Raw genomic sequence first — 17,133 nt, forward strand, 5'->3', positions numbered from 1 at the left:
TCTTTTCAGTTAGCCATTAAAAGGTATCAACCACTGAGGACTCTCAATTCTAAATATTTTCAGTACATTGTAGTGACCAGAATATTTTAGTCCCCAGTACGTTGCAGTCACCAGTATGTGGTAGTGCCTAGCTCATGCTTCTGAAGACACGCACCTGTAAATTAGGCAGTCTGTCATCGCTACAGAAATGCCAAACGTGGATGCTAAATGTCGTTTAGGCACACTTTGGTGATCAGAAGGGCGGGGCATTTGGATTTGGGAGTGAAGAATTTATTGACTTTCTTTTAAGGGGCGAGGAGCTTTAGCACTTTTCCAGAGGCTTTGTACTACTATTAACGTGGAAACCCCCTATATTTCCATTAACAGATGACGGACCTGGATGGGGACTTGCTTTTTTTGTTGGCTGAGTTTAAGCTTTTGTTGGGATCATTTTACATGATGTTTGAAATCATATTTATCCGTGGTCTACCGTGAGCACTTACATCGGGGTTTACATCAAAATCTCTGAGTGACGTGATTCAGAAGAAACCCCCCAAGGGATCCATTCCTAATGTGGCAGCAGAGTTACTCTGGCCTCTGTTCAGCAGTGTCCTTTTCATGTGTGAACAAAACTGTGGAGGACCGCACTTTTATGGACGCCTAAAAAGACACACCGTAGGATCATAGGCAGCCAGACGGCATCCACAGTTCCACCATCTGCTTCATTATTTGTAATCTTCCACTGGAGTTTCTGTCTGAATCACGTATTTCAGAGATTTACACAGAAATCCCGTTGTAAGCGCTCAGTGTAGAGCCCAGGATAAATGTGAGCCTAGCCTTAATGTGATATTTGGAAGGCAGAATTAAAAAAAATCAGCAGGTGAAGAATTGGTTTAATTTATTTTTTACACAGTTTCTTGTGCAGTATAAGTGAATAGATGACTTTATTCTTTGGGTCAGTGCGATTACAGCAATACCAGATTTAAATCAGGTTTGGCTGCTGTCACTCCCTAAAAGACTCTTTTCATTGCATTTTTGCATTGCCCTATTTTGAGAGCTATACTTTTTCCATATTTTGGCCCACAGAGTCATGTGACGGCTTGTTTTTTGCAGGACTAGTTGACATTTTTATTGATACCATTTTCGAGCACATGACATTTTTTTTATCGCTTTCTATCCTGTTTTTTGGGAGGCTGAATGAATGAAAATCAACAATGCAGGAATTGTTTTTTAAATTTTTTTAATGCCGTTCTGCATGTGGTAAGATTCTTATTCTTTATTCTTCGGGTCAGTACGGCTACAGGGATACGAGATTTATATATTTATATATATTTTTTTACATAAATGTATTTTTTCTTTTTGTTCTTTATTTTGTGATTTTTTTTTAAATATTTTTTTGCATTGTCTCAGGATGGGACATCAACTTTATACTGACAGATCACTTATTTAATAATCTGCACTACTCATGGATTGCAAGCATTAGATAAGCGTCTGACAAGCAGGGAGCAGGCATGTCAGCTTGTGTTTTGAGCATGACCACCATCCCTTGATGACCATGGCGGCCATCTTTCAGCCCTGAGTCGCCATGGAAACCACTGGCATAACTCGATCTCATTGCGTTGTGCTCATGAGAGCAGATGACGCTATCACTATTGACAGCGACATCACTGGGATTAAACTCCCGCGATCAGTGCTAGAGCTGATCGTGGGCGTTGCTGAACATAGAGCTGAAATCCACATTTGATCGCGTGAGCCCACGCGATCATGGCGCCATATAAATATATGCCGGTTTGTCGGGAAGGGGTTAAAAGTGTACCCCAGCTCTCAAGACAGCACACATGTCTTTCAGTAGTTAATGAAAAAATAGTAAAAAATGGAATATCAAATTACATGGAGAACCAATACTTCCCTTGCGATGCGTCCAAGGTGCTGTATTTATAAAAGTCCTCCCATCACAATTTTTATCCTTTTTAATATATTGCAATCCTATTATATAGCACTGTTTACAATTGCTACTTTTCCAGTGGAAACTACGGTACCTTATCTACTTTATACTTGCTATATAGTGCTTTGGTTTTTTTTAAATCTGCTTTACATATTTTTTTTTCTGAACAAAGAACTGTGAAGATTGTTTTCATTTTATAAAACTTACTTAGATTTATTCTATATTGATTTTTACATATTGTTTTTAATGTTGTATATAACATTCTATCATGGGATATAGTATTGGCTACAGTTTTGATGAATATTTGATGAATTATCTGTTGTACCGTACTTGTGGGTTGTCTAGAGATTTGGGTTATAAATTTAAATGGCTCATTTGGATTTTTATAGGTTTTAAGAACCAAATGTGCTCCGTCCAATGGTGCAAAAACACAATACGCCAGCCTTTTAGGAGTTTGCTAGTAATCTGCTTTTTCTTCTGTGTATCTGACAAAGTCTTACTTATGCATCATATCTTTGTTTTTGTTCTTTAAAGTCGCATACGTTTTTGTCTTATGCTATTAGTTGCTATTTTTGGCCCAAAATTCTTCAAAATCACGCACTCTATTCATGAATTTGGTGCATCCTATTTTCAAGTGTTTTTTTACTTTTAAAAACCTGGTGTACTCAAACATAGACCAAGGCATAGAGTGGAGTGAAGTTGTGCCAAATTTTGCGACTTTTAAAAAAGTTGCTATTGATAAATGAGGCTAAAACATCTGGAATTATTAGACTCTGCCCTCAAAGGGAGAAAAACACAAAAACAAAATCGGGTCAGCATATGTAAAATAGCAAAATAATGAATTGAGTGCAAAATAAAAAAACCGCACAAAACGAAACCAAAAACAGGAGCATTCACAATGATGAATTTGAGCAATTGTGTGTAAAGCCAGGGTGGTCAGTTTCTTTACTTTATTGTTCCGTAACTGTCCTGAGTCTTATGGCTAAGCATTTTGAGATTTGCTGTATAGACAGTTGTCTGCTAGAGTGATTGATAATGTGCTCCCCAAAATTCTGTGATGTGAAATTTTACATTGAATTATCACTCCAGGCTTCCCATTATTAAGGCTCATTTGTCTTGGTATATGTTCAGCTATTACCTGATGTTAATTTTTGCCGGACTGGTAGACTAGTAATCTGTATTTTTTTATTATTTTACACTTGCCGTAATGGAAACCTGGCCTCCATGTGCTTAGACTTGTATTTGTGAACTGCAGGGAGGAAGGAGAAAGCTGCATCTTGATCCATAGACTGGTGTTCCTCAGATGCTAACAGGCTGCAGCGGTAAGTCTCAGATGTGTTAACAGGTTGCACTGGTAATTGCCGAGGTAGTCGTGACGAGACAATGTAGCCCAGTGATTGACTGCAGTGGTAATTTACTCTCTGGATTATTTACCGCTCACGTACAAGATACAGGTACTGATATTGGCTCTTGGGAATATGCGACTACTGATGTTGGGCACATAAGAAGGACATTTTGAGAAGAAATGAGATGGACATCAGGGCCTCTATAAAGAGTAGTAATTGCAAAGTGTTTCTCATGGACTAACAGAATTTGTAGTACTCAATTTTTTTTTAAATAATCCTAAATCGCTGAAGGTAAAACTATGCTGCCCAGTGCACAGGCAGCATGAATCAGAGCTTGGCTGCACAATTGCAGCTTGGTATATTGTTCTGTGAAACACTGAAGAGCCGTTCAGGAGACATACTCAGAAATGAGACTATCCCGGCGCCACGCCGTTCTAGTTCATAGACAGGTTTTTACATATGTTCTCATATGATAGAGACCTGTCAATCAATATAGCGGTGCGGGGAGAAGCTGGCTGGGAGCTAGGAGCACAGGACTAGTCAGGTTTCTCCCTATAAATCCTGGCGGAAGTGCTCTGAAATGCTGGAGCACTTTAGAGTAAGACGTACCTGTATGCAGTCATGCAGCCAGGCCCTGATTCAACCTGCCCATTGTTCAGTCGACTTTGAGGTTATCTTTAAACTCCTGCCACACTGGTCTGCTTTTTTTTCCCAATATTGCTTGAAATTATTTGAGAATGTCTGGTTGCTATGGATACAAAGCCTTACTCACAAAGATTTTTTTTTCGACATAAGGAGATGTCATGCAAGCCATGCCTTGAATGCTGTCTCTCTCATTTGTTCACTATAAGGCCAGATTTGTTTTAATCTTTGGGAGGGGGATACAAGGTGGGTTGGCAGTACTTACACAATTTTATAATAAACATTATTAATATAATACTTGGTGGTTTGGGATTTACTATAATTGACCTAAAATGTGATTTCTTGATAGGCCTTTGTGGCGCATATTGTATCCATGTCTGCAGTTATGTGAGAAATGCCGAGTGACCCTTGTGGGAATTTAGAACATAACAGGTTCCCTACTCTGATGTTTATGTTGCGCAGTCTTGCACAGAGAATAATGGGTGATATATAGTTGAACATATCCATTCATCTCCATGACTGTTTCCATTCCATATGTCCAGAGAAGTATGTATCGCAATACATATTCAACTATGATAGACCTAATATATGAGTAATATTCCCTATAGATATTAGAGCCAAGTCGGTTGAACCCCCTTGATTTTTCGTGGATTCACTAACTCTGGTGTTTATAGGGGCATCCAACATCTCCTTTGACAGCCATTGTCAGAGTAAAAAGAATTGAATGTGTTGTTATTTTAACCCCAATCTTTTTTGTTCTCAGGAGAGGTAAGTCCACACAAGAGGCGACTGACAGCTGCTTATTTCAAGCTATGTGCTTGCTCATCTCTAGACACCCTCAATCACCTGACATCTATTAAAGGTGTATTCACATACTACACTTTAGGGACACTTTACCGACACTCCTATCATCTATATGGGCATGCAGGTCATTGAAAGTTGAATAAAATGATACCTTGATATCTGTGATCCGATGTCTTGTTCCAGAGAAATCCATGTTTTTGTAAATGAGATGTTAAGATCTAAGGGCAGGACATAGGTCTCCCAGAGAGTCTGCCTTGTGGGTGTCTCTCCCCCTTATGATATTGCTCAATCATATGCAGGCAGCTGTAGCGCTATTACTTGCGTTCCTGCATGCTTTCCCCTCCATGCAGGGACGCCGGTTTACTCACTGCCCCTGTACTCAGAGCGATCCCCTTCATGCTCCTGACTCCTCTGTGTACGCCGCACTGTGTCCCGGTGGCGTGCCTAGGGTGCATGTGCTCCCCTGTTCTTAAAGGTGCAGCACGCACATGGTAAATGCTCCCAGCAACTACTGTTAGTTCAGAAAAAAAAGTTCATCCAGTGTGTTCAGCGCTCCCAGGTAACAGGCACCAGGCAGAGGTATTGCCTGGTGCCTGTTACCTGGGAGCGCTGAACAGACTGGATGAACTTTTTTTCTAAACTTCACTCCACGGTCTCCTGGCTGAGAGATCCGTTGTATCCGGACTATAGCTGCATCTCAGGGAGACAAGGCATCTCATCCAGACCACAAAGGTCGATACGCTATGACACAAGCCACATCAAAGGTGAGCAATTTAGCCTTTGAAAATTGAGTTGAACTAAATAATCTGCGCTTAGATCTGCACCCTGTTTCTTGTCTTTTCCCCTCTCCTAGACCCTGCAGCCTCGGGGTCATATATCTCTGACCAACTACTGTTAGGCATTTAGTTAAATGTGTGTCCACCTTCATGATGTCTCCCAGCTAATTGCTGGGACCCTTCGCTATTGGGAGGTGCCTGAGAAACTCATATACACTCACCGGCCACTTTATTAGGTACACCTGTCCAACTTCTTGTTAACACTTAATTTCTAATCAGCCAATCACATGGCGCCAACTCAGTGCATTTAGGCATGTAGACATGGTCAAGACAATCTCCTGCAGTTCAAACCGAGCATCAGTATGGGGAAGAAAGGTGATTTGAGTGCCTTTGAACGTGGCATGGTTGTTGGTGCCAGAAGGGCTGGTCTGAGTATTTCAGAAACTGCTGATCTACTGGGATTTTCACGCACAACCATCTCTAGGGTTTACAGAGAATGGTCCGAAAAATAAAAAAAATCCAGTGAGCGGCAGTTCTGTGGGCGGAAATGCCTTGTTGATGCCAGAGGTCAGAGGAGAATGGGCAGACTGGTTCGAGCTGATAGAAAGGCAACAGTGACTCAAATCGCCACCCGTTACAACCAAGGTAGGCCTAAGAGCATCTCTGAACGCACAGTGCGTCGAACTTTGAGGCAGATGGGCTACAGCAGCAGAAGACCACACCGGGTACCACTCCTTTCAGCTAAGAACAGGAAACTGAGGCTACAATTTGTACAAGCTCATCGAAATTGGACAGTAGAAGATTGGAAAAACGTTGCTTGGTCTGATGAGTCTCGATTTCTGCTGCGACATTCGGATGGTAGGGTCAGAATTTGGCGTAAACAGCATGAAAGCATGGATCCATCCTGCCTTGTATGGAGCATCTTTGGGATGTGCAGCCGACAAATCTGCGGCAACTGTGTGATGCCATCATGTCAATATGGACCAAAATCTCTGAGGAATGCTTCCAGCACCTTGTTGAATCTATGCCATGAAGAATTGAGGCAGTTCTGAAGACAAAAGGGGTCCAACCCGTTACTAGCATGGTGTACCTAATAAAGTGGCCGGTGAGTGTAGTTCTGAGGTTGGTGTGTATGCAACTGCATGTTGCCAGGTCCTCCATCCCTCGTCTGCTAGTATCCCGTATCCTGTGTCCCCGTTGGTCCACCATAGTTAGTCCTTGTTTCCTGTGACCACTTTTGGAGGTGTCCAAATCCACATCTGCGGTACCTGTACTTCGTGGCCACAACGACGGTACCTATCTGCCACTGGGGGCTGAATACAGAGGTCAGAACTGAACCTATCCCTGTGGCTGCCCTGTCTGCACAGGGAGAACTTGTCCCAAGTGGCCTTCCTGTGTGCACTTGTCCCGAGTGGCCTTCCTGTGTGCACTTGTCCCGAGTGGCCTTCTTGTGTGAACTTGTCCCAAGAGGCCATCTTGTGTGAACTTGTCCCAAGAGGCCATCTTGTGTGAACTTGTCCCAAGAGGCCATCTTGTGTGAACTTGTCCCAAGAGGCCATCTTGTGTGAACTTGTCCCAAGAGGCCATCTTGTGTGAACTTGTCCCAAGAGGCCATCTTGTGTGAACTTGTCCCAAGAGGCTGTCTTGTGTGAACTTGTCTCAAGTGGCCATCCTGCCTAGCCTGAGAATCTAATGTAACGTCTCCTTTTGATGTCAGCAGCTACCAGCCGCACAAGTCTGACTTCACCACTAGAGGCTCCATCGAACACCAAGGTAGCTGTTTAGTCACACCCCTCCAGGGTAAGTCCGGTCTGTGGCTCAGTGGGTCCACGATCCACGTGCACCACCTAGGAGCGTAACATTTCCGGAATGAGGCATCGGGTTGCAGATATCAAGGTATCATTTAATTTCACCTTTCTATGTCCTGCCCATATAGACGGCTTAGGAGGGTTGACCCTACTGACAGATTCCTTTTAAAAAATTAAAAAAAAAAACAACATTTTGTTTTGAAAGGGCATCTGCCTAAACAGTGAACATAGTCATACCTTAGAAAAATAACAGCAACACTCCAATTATTGGTGGAGAAATCCTTATTCCTTTATTTTACAAAAAATTGAATGGACAAGGTTGGACCCGATCTGGACCTGTGGAAGTGTGAATAACTCGAAACGGCCGTCGTCCTCTTTCTCTTGTATGCATAATCTGCATTTGTCCTTGCCCGCACAACCTTGTCCATGCAATTTTTTGTAAAATAAAGGACTAAGGATTTCTCCACCAATATTTGGAGTGTTGCTGCTATTTTTCTTCAGTTTTGGGATTTCTACATGTGGCTTTCCAGCAAGCACCTTCAACAGCGTGATTGAACAACTGTATTGTGTCTGTGATTCCTTGTCTACCCTGCGATATTTGTAAGTAAAGTGCGCTACTCAGTGCCATTCGCTTTCTTCTTGCTTTTGGATAGTCATATGTTAGTTATGCAACAGTAGTTAGCGTCCTGCACTGCCTATGAGAAAATGACAAGCAACCTTTACTAGATGCCTTTTGGTAATGAGCATGGTACCTAGGTCAGGCACCCTAACCTAGTGCAGGTGTTTCATTAGCTGCCTGCACCCTGTGGAGTGTGAGTTCGCAGTAATCATTTGGACTCCAAACAGCCCCAAGAGGATTCTATATAGGGCACTAAACCCTGGTGTGTTAGCAACCTTCTCCAGTCAATTATTTTTCAAACCTAGGGATTTATGATCACTTATGTCACGTTCTTAGAAGCTGTTCTATTATGTAATAAGGTTATTATTCTGTATTTTTGGGCATAAATATCCTGTTCTCTTTTTCATAATCATATGTATCATTACATTGTGGGACATTCTAGGAAGACGTTTCTCTTTTAATGTTTTTTTTTTAATGTTTGCCTTGAGGATAGGCTGCATTATATTGTATGATTATGCAGTATGGATTTGTATGTTCAAGCTGAACAGATTTGTTGGATTCATTGTGTTTTTTTTGGAATGTCTGTTGATAAGAAGGACTCAGTGAAATAAACATTGAAATGTGAGGTCACTCCAAACAAGGGCATTCCTGTATGGAGACAGGCGCATCCCCCCAGTCCCCAAATATGCTGCGTTATGGATGTTTTCCACTGCAGGCTTTCATTTGTGATCTTCCCTTTGTTGCACTTTTTTCTGTCTCTGTCTTATAATCGCATTACTAATTCATAACTGGGACAAACTAATGGGAAATAATTTTGTGCTGTCATCATACTGTAAAGACCTCTTTACTGTGCACAATTACAAACCAGAATAATTATGTATAAATTATGAAGCCATTTGTTACTTAGTAAGTGCAACATAAGTTTTGAAAAGTCCTGAAACAGTTTTTCACTGTATTTCCTTTACAAGCCTTTGTTCTGAGTTTTGAAATCTACCTTAGGCTATGTTCACACATTGCGTTTTTTTGCCATGCTTTTTTATGCAAATTTTAAAGGGACACTGTCACCTGAATTTGGAGGGAACAATCTTTAGCCATAGGGGCGGGGTTTTCGGGTGTTTGATTCACCCTTTCCTTACCCGCTGGCTGCAATATGGGATTGAAGTTCATTCTCTGTCCTCCGTAGTACATGCCTGCACAAGGCAATCTTGCCTTGCGCAGGCGTGTACTACGGAGGACAGAGAATGAACTTCAATCCAATATTGCAGCCAGCATGCAGCCAGCGGGTAAGGAAAGGGTGAATCAAACACCCGAAAACCCCGCCCCTATGGCTAAAGATTGTTCCCTCCAAATTCAGGTGACAATGTCCCTTTAAGCTGTGTTTTACAGTACCAGCAAAGGCTATGAGATTTCAGAAATCTCATGCACACATTTTGATTTAATTTTCCTGACTAATTTGCAAAACTTCTGCGTTTTTGCAAACTGCAGCTTGTCACTTCTTTCAGTGTTTTTTTTCAGCGTATTTGCGGTGTTTTTTCATCCCTAGGAAACAATAGGTAAGTGCAGTTCTCAGTTTTTGCTGTGCTTTTGGTGCAAAATATTTTAGGAAGTTAAATTATGTTGTTTTTTTTTGGGGGGGGCCCACTAAACTTTATCAGTATGCACATGAGACAACTGAAATGGCTTGCCGAATAAGCAGGGACCTGATCAAATTCGCTCAACTGTACCTGTCAGTAGGATCAACCCCCCCTTTGCTGTTTATATGGGTATGTAGGACACAGAAAGCTGAATAAAATTATAAATAAATAATAATAATGATACCTTGACAACTGTGATCCTATGTCTTATTCCTTAGTAATCCACATTTTTCTTAATATGTAAATGAGCTGTTAAGATCTATGGGCTGGACACTGATCTCCCAGAGATTCTGCTCTGAGTTTATTTTAATTGAAAGGGGACGTTACCAGTTTTAGACATGTAGATCAGGAGAACAGACTGACAGTCATTACATGTCTCATACTGGTAATACCCTCTTTCCTTAAAATAAGTTCTGGATTTAGATTCTTGGGAGATCAGTATTCGGCCCATAGATATTAGTAGCTAATTTACATAGTAAGAAACATGTGGATTTCTCTGGAATAAGACATTGGATTGCAGATATCAAGGTATCACTTTGTTCGACAATTACCTCTGTGCTCATATGGACGGCTTAGGATGGCTGATCCTACTGACAGATTAGCTTTAACCCCTTCAGGACATATAACATATATTTACATCATGTGTCTTGTCGCTGACTTTCATGTGGGCTGTGACGCTGACTCTGCACCTTTCACTGCACATGACAGCGATCAAAACATCATATCGACACCAACGTGGCATAAATAGAAAAACGGCAGCTTAGTGTGCAAAAAATAGGCCATCACGACCCAAGACCCTGAAAACTGGAAATGCTATGGGTTTCAGAAAATGGCAACAAACGCAAAAACTTTTTTGCATCGGATGCCATACACTAGTGTGACCCTAGCCTAATTCTATAAATTGCAGAATGCTGAATCATGAACGTGCGCAATGTGCAGACTGCCACAATTCTTCTGTATTGGCAGACTAAGAAGATTGGTTATCCAAAATAATGACCCAACGAGGTCCTAGGTGCGCTAAAAAAAAATAGCTAAAACAACTATGAAGAAGGGAAGCTCAAGCCCAATAAATTTTAATATGCAAATTCTTTATTCATACAAAAAAACACAACAATAAAAAATGTTAAGAGTGGAGAACATATACAAAGAACGTTACACATCTCGGGATAGTAAGACAGCTCTTCCAACAGGTACCATCCAAATAAGAAAGCACCTGAGGATACACACTATATTAAACTATTCAGTAGGGAGGACAAGGTCCTAAAGTTGCTTATATCCACGCATGCACTAACTTCATTAGATAAACAGTGCAAATGTCATATTATATGTAAATTTGAATCAGTTTTTAGAAAATTCTTAATGTAAAGCAAAACCAAGTGTTATAAAGTTTTTCAGATTAGCCCTCTTTTCTCATGTGCATGCATTGCAGGACCTTACGTATCCATGGTTATGACCACTATCAACTAGCTGTCAATATATCAGTGGTCGTAACCATGGATACCCAAGGTCCTGCAATGCATGCACATGAGAAAAGAGAGCGAATCTGAAAAACTGTACTACATTTCTAATTGGAGGTAGTTGGTGCTGATATTATTATTACACCTATTATATATTGGGATAGGATCTTGGGCACGGAAATACCCCTTTAATTATTCAAATCTGCAGTGAGGTGCTGTTAATGGCACCTCTCTTCTGGCCTCTGCATTTGTCCTGACACTGAAGGCAATGATGCTTCCCTTGCTGTGTCGTCTTCTGAATAATGATGATGAGCTTAAAAGGGCACTAACCGACTGACTCGGTTTGGCCAGAGAAGGGGGCTGGCTTAGCTATTTGAAAGAGCCATCCCACTTCATAGACATGTGTCATTACAGGAAATAATTTTACCTTAATTAGTTCCTATTACGTTTATAAGCTTACTGTAGTATCTGACAGATATTAAGTTGCCTAATAAACTACGTTAGGACCTTCTGAGCGTAAAAAAAAAAAGAAAGTGTTTTAAGGGTGAACATTCACTTTTGAGGGGTTATCTCAGCAAGACTATTCCTGTGAATGGGTGGCCATGTTATACCTCTTATCCTGGACAATAAGTGCCGTTTTCTCCGCACTCTTCCAGATGGAGATATGCTCAAAACATGTCACCTACAACTTGTCAGGAGTTGCTGCACTCAGTATGGTGCATCTAAGCAGCTTGGTAGCTTTCTTTCCTTTATAAAGCTCTAGGTAGAAGATATGATTCATAAATAAGGAAGCGAGAGGTGTAAACACTGGTTCATGTTTCAGGCATAAAAATCTGAGCGTGTTCATGTGCATGATATCATTTAATTCCCACTTACATTTTCCACCCACCCAGAGAGTTGTGCTAGAAATAATTAGCATCTGGGAGGATTGCAGAGCATTTGTGAAATAGGAGGTTATCACTCATCCGTACAGCGCTAGTGTGCCTTGAAAGCAGGGCTGTGTGCGCAGAATACCCCTGCAGTGTTCTACCTACTTTTCTGGCTTTCATTATGGTTCTTTTTAAATGACACAAATCTTGTTCCTAATCTTCTTCCATCATCCAAGCCGTTGGCTGTAAGCTCTTTGCAGAATCTTAATTGTCTTTGCTTTGTGCAGATCTCGCTAAACATTTTCCAAATTTTGTTATTTCACAATTTATTTTTTTTTGCGGGCCAAGCATTGGATCGTTCCAACCTATTGGACGTGGTATATGAACTTCTCTTTTCAGATTCAGGATGTATTTGTTTTTCTGAAAGCTCCACATTTTTTTTTTTCTCTTCGTGCGCATCCGGATATTGGTTTGTGTAGATATTTGCTATTGTCATGCCTTTAGGCTGAAACAATTGCAAGGATGTTTGGCTTCTAATATATTTTGTGAAGGCAGCTCTTCTTTCTACTTCTTGTACATCAGCAGTTTAAGTCCATTTCATAATCAGGAAGTTGATAAAAACTTTCCAACAGGAAAACAAAAGCTTCCGTGCAAGCTACAGTACATGATACGAGTGACTGATAACACTGGTCAACAGCATTTTTGGTGCCAAAGATATTTAATCGAATTTAGGGTATTTTTGGGGTGCTGATTCTGAATATGCTATCAGTTTTGCCAGATTGGCTCAAGTTTTTGAGATTTTTGGTATCTTATTTATAGCACTTGTTGGTAAATGCGACGCATCATCTCATTAATTTCTTTGGATTAGTACTTGAACTGAGCAGTTCTCAATATAGTTTTGTGTTAATTAGTGTTCTAAAAGTTTGTTCTTAGCTTGATTTTTGCACTAACTTTATGTTGTTGTCTGTTTTCCAGTGAAAAGCATGAACTCATCAAGAAGAAGTTGTCTTAACGATCCAGACTCATTCTGTTACATTTGTGGTGAATACACACTGCCAAAACATAGAAGAAACATAACAGACTTCGTAAAAAAAGTGTATTTTGCCTATTTTGGGGTTATGCTTGGGGACCAAGACAAGTTTTGGGCACCACACATAGTGTGCAAAGCATGTATCGAATTATTACGAAAATGGAGCAAAGGACAAAGAAAAAGCTTCAAATTTGGTGTTCCAATGGTGTGGAGAGAGCCAAAAAATCATCATGATGACTGTTATTTATGGTAAACACAGGTACAGGCACATCTTCACAATGAGGGACAGGCCTTCTTGCAGATTCCATGTTACTCCCATTTTCGTTTCTTATGCTTATTGAATCCTTGCACTTGCACTGCACAGAAATAACAGTCATCATGATGATTTTTTGGCTCTCTCCACACCATTGGAACACCAAATTTGAAGCTTTTTCTTTGTCCTTTGCTCCATTTTCGTAATAATTCGATACATGCTTTGCATACTATGTGTGGTGCCCAAAACTTGTCTTGGTCCCCAAGCATAACCCCAAAATAGGCAAAATACACTTTTTTTTACGAAGTCTGTTATGTTTCTTCTATGTTTTGGCAGTGTGTATTCACCACAAATGTAACAGAATGAGTCTGGATCGTTAAGACAACTTCTTCTTGATGAGTTCATGCTTTTCACTGGAAAACAGACAACAGCATAAAGTTAGTGCAAAAATCAAGCTATGAACAAACTTTTAGAACACTAATTAACACAAAACTATATTGAGAACTGCTCAGTTCAAGTACTAATCCAAAGAAATTAATGAGATGATGCGTCGCATTTACCAACAAGTGCTATAAATAAGATACCAAAAATCTCAAAAACTTGAGCCAATCTGGCAAAACTGATAGCATATTCAGAATCAGCACCCCAAAAATACCCCAAATTCATTAAAATATTTTGGACACCAGAAAAAATTTTTTTTTTTGTTGACCTGTGTAAGTGTTTGGCCATTTATTTTTCTTCGGCGATACATTGGCACAGTGCAACAAAAAAAAAACTCTTAAATTATTTTCATCTACTCAGGAATACTATCCGTTTCTAAGAAGCCAGTATGTCTACTAACAGCTACCAAATGACTTATCGACCAACTTTGTAGACAATCTGTCAGCAGGTTTTTGCCTGAAAGCAGCATGATGTGGAGACAGAGACCGATTCCAGCAATGGGTTACTTATTCGGCTGCTTGCTGCAGTTTTGATAAAATGACAAAGAAATTGTAAACTTGCAGTCCTCAATATTCAAAAGCTCTGTATAACTCCGCCTGCAGAAAACTGGAAGATCTGCATCAGACAGTGATTTTATCATAACTGTAGCAGGCTGCTCAGCAGGTGATACATAATTGTAATCAGGGTCTCTGCCCCAACAACATGCGGCACACATTTGAACTATCTAAACTATAATTATGGGCATACAGGTTATAGACTGCTGAGGAGAGTGATGCCTGTATGTCTCATACCATGCCTTGGTGTGATGCGTCATCTTTTATCACTTTATATAATTGACAGGCTATGGGTAGGACTCTGCTTGGAAGACAACTGTGCCTCCAAAGATGCTTTTACATGAAGGAGGAGCTACCAGTGTGAGACAAGTAACTAACACAGAACAGGAGAAATGAACTTTGTCTTCTTGGAAACAACATTTCTTTCTTCTCTCTGAGCTCTAACTAACTTGTATCTTCAGGCCTGACAAGATAAAAGGTATAGCAATTGCTTTGCCTTATAACGGCAATCAGACTGCAGAAATTGAAAGTCCCATAGTGGGAATAATTAAAATAGTAAAAAAAAAAAAAATTAAAAAGTTGCAATTTTTTTTTTTGAAAAGTAACAAAATAATAATAAAAAAAATTGTACCCATAAATAAATAGTATTATGAAAAAAACCAAATAAACAATAAAAATACACATATTTGGTATCGCCGCATCTGGAACGACCCAACCTATAAGGGTATTTGCACACTCTGCGGACCCGCAGTAAAAACCGCAACGTGTGCACATGGCCAAACACTGTCCCACTAGTTAACCCCTTTATTGAACTCTGTAAAAAATAAATAAAGCACGAGGCAAAAACACAATGCTTTAACATACCGCTGAACAAAAAGTGGAGTAAAAGACGAATGTAAATAAAAATGGTATCGCTGAAACGGTCATCTTGCCCCGCAAAAATTAAGCTGCCATACAGCTCTATCAGCCGAGAAATAAAAGTTCTAGTTCTCAGAATAAAGCGATGCCAACCTTTTTTTTTTTTTATATAAGATAATTTTTATTGTGTAAAAGAGGTAAAATATAAAAAATATGATATAAATGCGGTATCGCTGTAATCGTACGAACCCGAAGAATAAAGCTGCCTTATTAATTTTACCACACGCGGAACGGCATTAAAAAAACAAAAAAACAATTTCTGCATTGTTGGTTTTCGTTTATTCTGCCTGCAAAAAAATCGGAATAGAAAGCCCGAAAATGGTGCCGATAAAAAAAGTCAAATCGTCCTGCAAAAACCAGCCCTCAAATGACTGTCAGCAGAAATATGGAAACATTATAGCTCTCAAAACATGGTGATGCAAAAAACTAGTTTTTGAAAACGAACGGATCTTTTAGTGCGTGACAGCAGCCAAATATAAAAAACCCGATTTATAAATCTGGTATCGCTTTAATCGCAAGAATAAAGTCGTCTAATCACTTATACCGCATGAGAAATGGCATTGATTTTTTTCATTTTGCTTCAAAACTCGCAATAAGGCTCAGCTCACATTTATCATTCGCTCTGTGCTGAGCACTTACACCAGGGTTTCTGTAAATCTCTGAAATATTTGATTCAGACAGAACCCCTGGTGGAAAATTCCCTATAATGAGGCAGATAAAGGCACTGTGGACGCCAAAGGACCTGTGATCTGGCGGTGTCCGTCTTTTTATTAGGAGTGCATAAAAGTGCCATTGGCCATAGTTTTCTGCACCTCTGGGGGGGAAAAAAGGACTGCTACACAGAGGCCACACGGAGTACAAAATAACTCTGCTGCCTCATTATAGTGAGTGCCGGGGTTTCATCTGAATTATTTAAACAGAAACCAAAGATTTAAACAGAAACCCCGATGTAAATGCTCAGCGTAGAGTGTCGCATAAATGTGATCCAGACTGTTATGTAAAATGTTTCTAATAAAAGCTTCAACTCAATCCACAAAGACAAGTTCTCATTCTGTTAACTAAAATATAGGGGGCATCCACGTTATTCGTAGCACAAGCGCTATGGAAAAGGGAAATGGCCCTCCCCCCCCAAAAGAAATTCAGCATATTCTGCGCTCCCAAATCCAAATGTCCCACTCCCTTCTGAACACCGGTGTGCCTAATCCACATTTAGAGTCCACATGTTTGACATTTCTGGAGCAATGAGAGCCTGCCTAATTTACAGGCTCATGAGCTGGGCACAGCGTACTAGTCACTACAACGCTCCGTCCCTCCCAAGTCTCGCTGCATGGCTAAGCAGTACTGTACAAGCGCATTTGGGATATTTCTAAATTCAGCAGAAATTGTGGGACAAATTACCTTGCCATTTTTACCCATTTTCCTTGGTGAAAATTTAAGATCTGGGGCTAAAACAAAATGTGGTAAAAATATAAGTATTTTTTTTTCATTGCCCAATGTTATAAAATTCTGTGACCCACTTGTAGTGCCATTATGATCACTGCACCCCTAAATGAATTCACTGAGAGGTGTAGTTTGTAAAATGAGGTCTCTTATGGAGGGCCCTACTGTTCTGGCACCTCAGGGGCTCTGCCAATGTGACATGGCACCCTCAAACCTGTGAAGCACCTGGGGGTTCAAGGTGCTTACCGCACATCCAGATTAGTTCCCTGAGGGATATCGTTTCCAAAATGGTGTCAATTGTGGGTGGTTTTCACTTTTTAGACACATCATGGGCTCTCCAAATGCAACATGGCATCCGCTAATTATTCCAGCAAATTTTGGACTGAAAAAGTCAAATGGCGCTCCTTCCCTTTCAAGCCCTGCTGTAATTTTCAACCACATATTGGGTATTGACGTACTCAGGAGAAATTGCACAACAAATATTGGGGTCCAGTTTTTCCTGTTACCCTTGCAAAAATAAAAAAGTTTGGGTCTAAAGTAAAAATTTTTCCTTCCACATTCCAAAAATTTCTGTGAAGCACCTGAAGGACTAATAAGCTTTTCTTGGTCTTTTGCCAA

The 17,133-nt window shown here is 40.3% G+C and overlaps 1 protein-coding gene across 4 annotated transcripts in view; it reads left to right on the plus strand.

The window, feature by feature from the left end:
- Nucleotides 1-17,133, plus strand: part of BMP2K (BMP2 inducible kinase) — a 335,672-nt gene that overhangs the window by 11,481 nt on the left and 307,058 nt on the right. Inside the window, exon 1 of one of the 4 annotated variants that reach the window (XM_077274495.1) lies at nt 3,213-3,246. The exons of 2 other annotated variants lie outside the window; for them this stretch is intronic. In XM_077274495.1, the coding sequence (XP_077130610.1) occupies nt 3,228-3,246 (19 nt within the window). In that variant the 5' untranslated portion in view covers nt 3,213-3,227. Of the gene's footprint in view, nt 1-3,212; nt 3,247-7,243; nt 7,389-17,133 lie in introns of those variants that run through there. One more of the 4 variants, XM_077274506.1, reaches the window with a different exon arrangement.

This window comes from Ranitomeya variabilis, chromosome 1 (assembly GCF_051348905.1).
Source record: "Ranitomeya variabilis isolate aRanVar5 chromosome 1, aRanVar5.hap1, whole genome shotgun sequence".
In the NCBI taxonomy this organism is placed as follows: Eukaryota; Metazoa; Chordata; class Amphibia; order Anura; family Dendrobatidae; genus Ranitomeya; species Ranitomeya variabilis.